Source organism: Capsicum annuum, chromosome 6 (assembly GCF_002878395.1).
Source record: "Capsicum annuum cultivar UCD-10X-F1 chromosome 6, UCD10Xv1.1, whole genome shotgun sequence".
NCBI lineage: Eukaryota > Viridiplantae > Streptophyta > Magnoliopsida > Solanales > Solanaceae > Capsicum > Capsicum annuum.
This window is the reverse complement of record NC_061116.1, coordinates 217,326,961-217,335,358: the sequence shown is the minus strand read 5'-3', so window position 1 is coordinate 217,335,358 and position 8,398 is coordinate 217,326,961. Positions and strand designations below refer to the sequence as shown.

The window sequence follows — 8,398 nt, the reverse complement described above, 5'->3', positions numbered from 1 at the left end:
ACATCATTTAATAGGGGTACTATGGTAAACTAGTCATGTTATTTATTATTTTTTTTAATTAATGTGCCGCCTCAATATGGGACGGAGGGAGTATTTTTTTCTTTTTATATAGACATCAATATTTTCTGAACAAAAATAAATATCAAAAGTAAATATTGTCTTTGTTTATCAGAGTTTTTTGATTGTGTGAGATTGCCATCACTGCTTATTTCCCCCCCACCCCCCAGAATTTGGTCTAATAGGTAAAATGAGGAAGATCTTTATTTTTAAGTCAAATTCAATACGTTAGGAGTATTTTTAAGCTAAAAAAACAATGCCGATGATATTTTTGGTCCAATAGGTGCCAAGAGGACATTTTAAAGCCAAATTCAATAGGTTTAACGACAGGTTTAGCTCTTTTCTGTAGGCTCAATGTTTCTGATGGGAGCATTAATGGCATCAACAAAAAATACGAACTCAAACAACTTTACTTCCTCTCACTCTTTCAGCATTACTACACCCTCCCAGAATTTGAAAAAAGGTGATGTCAAATTTGTCATTTACGCGCTCAGTCCAAATGAGAAAGACGCTCGGAGTGTTGAATAGACAGCTTGCTTTTGTTTTTTTTCGTAACATTATTATGTGTTCAATAAGTACAAGGCTAAGAAGATCAAGTGCTGCAATAAATTTTCATGTCGAGTTTGAGTGGCCGTATATGTATTTGGCCAAAAGAAAATCACTATGAAATAATACTTTGGAAGCCTACAACAAAGACTTTACTAGCCGACGCCCTTGGCAAAAGGGGTGGACGGGAGTCGCTTGTGTGCAAGATTACAGTTTCAATTGAGACAATACACTACTGAATATGTTCCAAGCCTCAGATATCTGGCAATTACTGGCTATTGCTCAAGTTTCCTTCCCTGCTTCGGTTTTCTATCAATCTCCTCCATGCCATCTTTCCGCAGTGTACCAAGGTCACAATTGCTACGCAATAGAGAAGTGGAATGCTAATCGTGCAGCCTCCAAATGCAAGATTTATCAGTGTCTGAAAACAAACCAGAGGTCAGCAAGACTGATCCTCAAATCGACATTTAATAAATCTTTCTTCAAATTAGTAAATCTACAAAGTTCAGCGTAATTATTAAACTCGATCTACTGTCCATTAAATAAGATCAGCAACTGACATATAATTCCATGGTCAAGTCATTGATTCAAGGAAATAAGAAGAAATGAACCTCCTTCGGCAGATTTTGTACTGCCTGAGGAACCAGGATATGAAAAGTAAGCCAGTCGTGGCAGTTCCTGTTTCGGATTCTCTCTTGGTAAAGACATTCTCACATGAAAAATGTACTAACCAAGAATGTAAGTAACCTGTTATGATTGACTATGGACATTCTAATCCCAAATAATTCAGAAGCCACACCAATTGCTAGGACTATCTGCTTCTATATTGATCTCATGCTAGAGCCCTCCAAACAATTAGCAGATTTATGTAGGAAAGTTTTGGTTATCAGATCCCTAATATCATTCAGTTCAGTAGTTGGTTTTCTTGACAGATTCAGTGTGCACTTTTCTAGTATGCATACGCAACCATGTGGATACTTACCAACATGCCAGCAATGAAGTGAACAACTGGAGCAAAACACTGGTCCACTTTGTTTCCTTCTTCATATCCACTGAATGCAATAACCATGGAGAAAGTGTGGATGGTGGCAAATGCAAGGGCTATAATTGCTGCAATTAAATGCCAAATAGTGTTATAGGACTGGATAACCATACAGGTATTAAGCAACACTATGACAACATGCACTATACTTTACACTATTTTGCTAAGTTAAAATGTAGCGGCAGCCCCAAGAACAGGGAATAAAAATTTTAGGTAAGCTCATTGTCACACATGCTTTGCACCTACTTACTTTTATCTCTATAGTTTTTTATCTCTTCAACTTAGGCCATTAAGCAGCTCTAGACTTCTCTCTTCCAATACAGTGTATCGAGTCACTAACTTTTCTCTTGATTGACTCTTCAGACTACTGAGCCTACTCTCTCTATCTCTCTACTCCATTTGCACTCTTTAGCCTGTCGAGCCTACTCGTTCTTTATCTGTATGCTCTAGGCCCACTACTCATTCTCTACTAAACCCACTCTTCAATCTACTAAAAACTAAAAAAAAAAAAATTAATATGTAATACAAAAACAATGTTCAAGTACGTGTATGCTCCAGAACGAGGTTACACATGTGTGTGGGTCGGTGGGTGGGGGGTGGGGGTGGGGGGTGTTAAAAATTACAATTGTCCTTCATTGGTTGTGTAGGGATATCCGAAGAAGTGTATAATAGTCCCAAGTTACTCCACCATTCACTGCTTTAAACTTTTGGGTTGGTGCTCAATATCTTCCACATATAGAAAGTTTGCTAAAGATCAATAATACTAGGTACTCAGAAGTTGCTTCCAAAAGAATAAAAGAGGAACTCAGGAATAGTTTACCAGAAACAAGAAAAAAGGGCATCTTTGAACATTTCTCTACATAATATGTCGCTGGTCCAAATGCAGGTGTGAGAAGGCCAAGGCAGAAAAACACAGCATGAGCCACCCCATGTCCCAAACCGCCAGCTGCATGTCAACGCATATTAATGGCTGATCAACAGAAAGAATCTCAGAAACTACACTAGATATCTAATAGCAGAAAGCTAATTCATGTTTGCCTTCACCATAAATCGAAAGATCAAAATAATATTCGAAAGTTGAAACAGCTTGGAGCTGGAAAGGGGTACTAACAGTATCTCGATGTCTCGTGGATTCAGAATCATAATGAGAAAAAATGACCCTTTAAAATGTTTACTCTAATTAACAGAACCTCTATTAACAGTTTAATGAGAAAGCGGGTCATTTATATAGAGCGAACTGCAGGGTAGTTTGTAAAGAAACTCCTTTATCTTTTTATTTTCACACTCCAAGACTCGGCTCCATCTAGTAGAAGTAGCACATATGGCAGTCAGATTAGAAAACATCTAAACCTTCAGAAAAAAGAAAGAACAGTTAAAACTTAAACCTGCAGTCATGCCAACCTAATCCCAATCTCATTGTACATGCCTTTCCTCTATCAATAACCCAATCCTTTACCGTCCCTCTTTAACCTCCAACTCCTTTCTAACTGACAGTTTCTCGGTCCATTTTACACACAGTTAAATTAAACCAGCACATCAATTTCAGCTACTAGCCCTGCCTTTCCCTGCCTATCCTTAAACAAAACTTTAATTGCACAGGTCCAACATAGAGAGTGCAACTAACAGCATCTTCAAGTTTCCTATGGTCAGACATGTTTTCAATGGGTAGGCGAGCTGCTTCCACTTTTTTTATTTTCCCCCTTACTGGGTGTGATTTAAGGCTACATTTTTTTCATCGTGAAAAGTTTTCCACACTGATTTTGGCTAGCCTCGCAATTAAGGTACCTCAGTGAGAAAAGAAAAACTAAAACAAATAAAATTCTAGGGAAGATGGAAAAAGTATCAAACTAAATACAAGAACCCAAAAGAGAAGTAGCTGATATGTTCAGCATTCTACCAAGAGCAATTTGCATCTTGTCTGTCATAAAGAGACGAGGTTTAGAGACTCGGTCAGCAAATGCGTCCAATATATCCTCCAGCTTCCTGATATAACATGAACATGGATACAAAGTTAAGGGTAAATTCTACATATAGAGTAGGATAAAAGTACTGAAGTCATAAAAGCTTCTTCCCAACAAATAATAACCAAGCAAGAGCAGCAAGAAATTTCAAATGAAAAATATAAACCATGTCAAGCAATTATGTTTCAAGCTGAAAATAGGGCTGCTTATCGGGCAGATTGGGTGGATAATTATGCTTAATGGATTGGCTTATTGGTTATCAGCTTTTAAATTTACTAATCCGCCTATAAGATAACGGTTGGTTCGGTACCGCATTAGCAATTAATGGATAGTTATCCGAAGGTGTATCGGATTAATCTAAGAGACAATGAAATATAGAGCATTTATCAATATGTCCTCCATTTTTTTTACTGACTAAGCTGTTCATATGTACTGTGATTATCTATTTATCAATCTTTTAGGCTTGTTGAGTTTTGTTCGTACAATTTATAAAAGAGGTTATAATGTAGAATCAAATGAGAATTTTCTTGTGGACCTAAAACGTATGTAAAGACATTTTTAATTACTGGCTCGACCGAAACATCAAACTTTGATATGATTTGGAATTTTTCAGTTTTATATCAAACTTTCTGAAGGACACATTGGGGTTTTTCCATTTTGTTGCGGTCCTTTTTGTTATTCAGAATAATTTGTCTTTTGACTTAAGAATACACTGGGAATGTTGTTGTTGTTATTGTTTATGGTTTAGGGAGACGACTGCACTTTATGGTTAGAACTTAGAAGTCACAAGAAGTGGCTTATTATTTCTTAAGCTAAGAAGTGAATAGAATAATGAATGTAGTTCTAGTTTTTGGGTTTACAACAGATATTTTATATATCTAGAATAAAAATGTAAATATGATAATTCTTAATGGGTTAACGGTTTATCTGATAAGAAAATTGAGTATTCCACCCAACGCGCCGATAAGCCATTAACTATGAAAGTTTAACCATTCACCAACTGTTAATCTAATAACACATTGCCAATAGGCTAATAAGCTAATTTTGCGGTTGGATTATCGGTTACGGTTAGGATTTGTACAGCCCTAGCTGAAACTAGAGAAATATAGGTATGTGACGAAGGGGAAATAAGGATTGGATCACTCATGATATGGAATGAAGAAGAAACTAATGTTTCACAGGAAACAGAAATGGTAGTTTTAAACTCATTATGACCAGGAGTTCAAGAATTAGCTATAGCTAGAGAATGGGTTAAACATTTGAATCCTGCCACTAACTAAATACTGATTTATAATGCGAACAGGGTAGAGGAGCTGGCCCATAGTCCCCCGAGATTCGGACCATGAAAGTAATTGGGGTTGGGCCAGCTAACTCTCATTTCTTCGTTATCCAAAAGACCACCATTATTTGACCAAAACATACATGTTCAACATGACATGTCTGTCGGCCAGACCTAATTGTCAAGATATTGTCAGCTTTGGCCCGACCGTGGAGCCATCTCAAGGCTTTTTGGCATCACAGTTTTGCCCCCTTGGGCTTTAACCCCAAAAGGCCCTCAATAGTTGAATTATGAACTCACTCTTACATGGCCCCCAACTTCTCCTCCCATTTTAATGTGGGATTTGCCCAAGGCGAGTTTCACTGTGAACCCTCTTTTGAGTTTAGAAAAATGACTTGAAAAGGGTATTAGGATGATTCATGTAAGAATTGAGATATAATTAACTTGGTTCAAGATCTTTAAGTTTCGCCAAGTCGATTAATAACAACAAATAGAGGAGCTCTGCCAAAGAAGAAAAAAGCAAACAAAGACAGGGAATGAGCAGAATATAGAGTACTTGTTTTGGTCTAGTCCAGTAAAATATAAGCAGACAGGACGTTCTACCAACTTTTTTGTTTAGAAAAATGAGTTTCATAATCCATCTGATAAATGAATTTACCTTATATACTAGTTTTCATAACCACACACCACTTATAACATGGAAAACATGGTCATGTATCCCAGACTAAGGGCCGTATCAAATAATTAGCTATACACTAAGTCAGCATGTAGCATAGCAAGGAAACATGGACTATCCGCTACTCATGCAAAGGACGTTTACATCTTAATAATGATATGTTTATTCATTACTGCATGTCATTTACTTCATTGGCTTCGATATATTCCTTTCTCAAGCAGTTCAATGTGAAACTATGTTTGTTGAAATACAATAATTGGCTCTACATGCTAAAGCCTACTTCAGATGATTGTCAAAGTGCTGCTATATTGCATCTTGGCTTTCTCTGTGTGATGAATTGGTGTTATTGCGTGCAATCATCTACAATCATGTTAACTAAAGTATGACCTTGGTCCAAGTAGCAAAAGGGAAGGTATGGCGGGTATAAATAATGCCTCTAATTTGGAGGTCGTCACATTGATGACCTCTTGCACTGGAAATTATATGAGCTTAATACGCATTTAGGCCCTTCGCATGTTCACAGTATAATCTAGAGAGCACCACTTTGATGACCTCTTGCACTGGAAACTATATAAGTTGAATACCTGCGAGTCCTTCACATTTTCATAACATAATTTAGAGAGCGCCACTTTGATGACCTCTTTCAACGGAAATTATACTAGTTCAATACATATGCAAGTCCAATTTTCATAGCATATCAGTCATGCGTATACTTTTGAAAATAAATCATGTGTGAAACTCCAAATGTTTTTTGGGAAATCTACAAGTAATTCAAACGGAATTAAGGTCAAGTTATCTCTATTCTATTTTGCATTTCCACTCTTCACATAAATTTTCTGCAGAGAAATTGATTGGTTATAGCGTATATATCACCCCTATGACTTTCACTCAGTTACGGCAAGTTTAACCAATGCAGACAGAAAAGTGTACATAAGACATGAGTTGTAGGCCGACTTACTTGTAAACTTTCCAGAAGAGAATACGGAGAGCTTCTTGAAAACCAACAGAAGTGAGTATGAGGATTGTGTACGGCCACCATACTGTGGTTTTCAGTGGAAGGAAAGCCCTCCAAAGTGCTGACATCACTATCAGACTCATAAGCCATACCAATGTACTACCAAAATAAAAAGAAAGAAAGAAATTATTCACACAGAACCATCAGAAGTTGACAATACTAGTATACGCCTATCCGGAAATCTGCTACCCCGAAACACAAACCGCACCATGATTGAAAAAACACCAAGCTGATTACAGCAGAAGAAAACATCGTATATATGGTGAAAATGTAACAACTTGAGCGGTTCATATAGTCACCTTCCCCAAAAGGGCAAATGAAAAGGTGATTGAGCAACAATGGAATTACCTATTATAATCAAATGAACAAAGAATGACAACTATATGTCAGCAATAACTTCGTCGATGAAAGTAGGGGAACCAAGTGTGATTGTCTCGTTCCACCCTCCTCCCACAAACCCCACCACCCACAATTTCATTGGAAGTTGATAATACAAGATTAAAAATTGAAAAGTAAAAGGATAACCAACCTGGAAAGAAGGGTGAGGATCAAGAAGGGTTTCTTGGAAATGAGAGCGAGGAAGAGGGAGAGAGAAGGGCCAAGAGCTACCAAAGCGTATCCAATTCCTGCTGCCACTGTCATCTTTGCACATCAACAATCAACAACACTTTGAAACAGACAGAGGGATCCCAAATTACTATTTTCTAAAACAACAATCCTCCATTTGTTTTACTTTGCCCCTTAGTACCAAACTATTTTTGGAGTTGTTTCATGACATAATTAATCCTCTCTTCCAAACATCTTATTTTAATTTTTGGACGAAATTTTAGTACATTAATAATAATTATTTTAATTTACTTCTTTAGTTTTTTATTATAAATTCTTCTTTTCTATTCTTAATATTAAATAATTACGTAAAATAATAACAGTCAAATTTTTAAAATTTTAAATTAAAACATAGGGAATAATTTCTATCTGGATTCCGGTATTTGTTTTTTTGAGTTTCAAATATGAAACTCAATAATTTATAGTTTAAAATATTTTATTAAATAGTTGGGGATAATTTAGATTGATTTAGATATAAACTTAAACCACTACTATAGTTCAATCAATATGTATAGCAGTATCTTTTTTAGGTCATAAATTTATATTAACATTGATTATGTAATTAGAATTATCAATAATTACCTTTTAGTTAACCCAATTAGGTATATTTTGTTGTACTTAAGTCGAAGATCTTTCAAAAACTTAAGTCGAAAATCTTTCTAAAAAGTCTTTAGTCGAAGATCTTTCAAAAACTTAAGTCGAAAATCTTTCTAAAAAGTTTTTCTACCTCATGGCGTTTCATTGGATATGTTATTATTAACCTAATTAGATTTTATTTTTATTTTGCAGCAAAAAAAAACCTAATTAGATCTGTAACATTTACCTTGTTGTATATAACTTGAACTTATTAGCATTTATCGTGATTTGAATTCAAATAAAAGCAAAATCTTCATCTACTAAACTTAGAGGATGTAATAACATGAGCACAAGTTAACCAAACACGGGATGGTTGAGAAATATATTTTCTTTAAAAAAAAAAAGTTCAAATAATGAGTAAAGTATTGATGACTCCTAATATTGAAAACTATTGATTCAAACATCATTCTTGTAAGAAAAATAATTTGAATTAATATCCAATCCATGTTCAAAACGGTGGGCACCCATAACCTCTAAATCCTGAATCCGTGTATATGTACGTAGAAAGCGAGCACTGCAAACTAAAATGGCCAAGCATGCAATATCAGTGTTGTTGACACATAACAACAGAAGCAACACA

The 8,398-nt window shown here is 35.7% G+C and overlaps 1 protein-coding gene across 2 annotated transcripts; it reads right to left on the bottom strand.

Moving 5' to 3' along the window:
- Positions 1 to 577: 577 nt before the first annotated feature.
- On the bottom strand, positions 578 to 7,380 carry LOC107875741 (gamma-secretase subunit APH1-like). Of its 2 annotated transcripts, XM_016722563.2 has the most exons (6): positions 7,106 to 7,380; positions 6,520 to 6,675; positions 3,543 to 3,628; positions 2,466 to 2,591; positions 1,586 to 1,713; positions 578 to 1,024 (listed from the first exon to the last, which is right to left on the bottom strand). In XM_016722563.2, exons 1-6 carry the CDS (start codon positions 7,216 to 7,218, stop codon positions 872 to 874), a joined length of 762 nt encoding a protein of 253 aa, XP_016578049.2. In that variant the 5' UTR covers positions 7,219 to 7,380; the 3' UTR covers positions 578 to 871. The 2 variants fall into 2 exon arrangements, with proteins under 2 accessions (XP_016578049.2, XP_047269960.1); XM_047414004.1 differs by lacking the exon at positions 2,466 to 2,591.
- Between the last annotated feature and the right edge of the window lie 1,018 nt (positions 7,381 to 8,398).

Coding starts and splice junctions, on each gene's coding strand:
- LOC107875741 (XM_016722563.2), bottom strand. CDS start 7,218: ATGACAGTGGCAGCAGGAATTGGATACGCTTTGGTAGCTCTTGGCCCT. Junction 2,592..3,542: donor CAAGATGCAAATTGCTCTTG/GTAGAATGCTGA, acceptor GTTGACATGCAG/CTGGCGGTTTGGGACATGGG. Junction 1,714..2,465: donor GCCCTTTTTTCTTGTTTCTG/GTAAACTATTCC, acceptor ATTTAATTGCAG/CAATTATAGCCCTTGCATTT.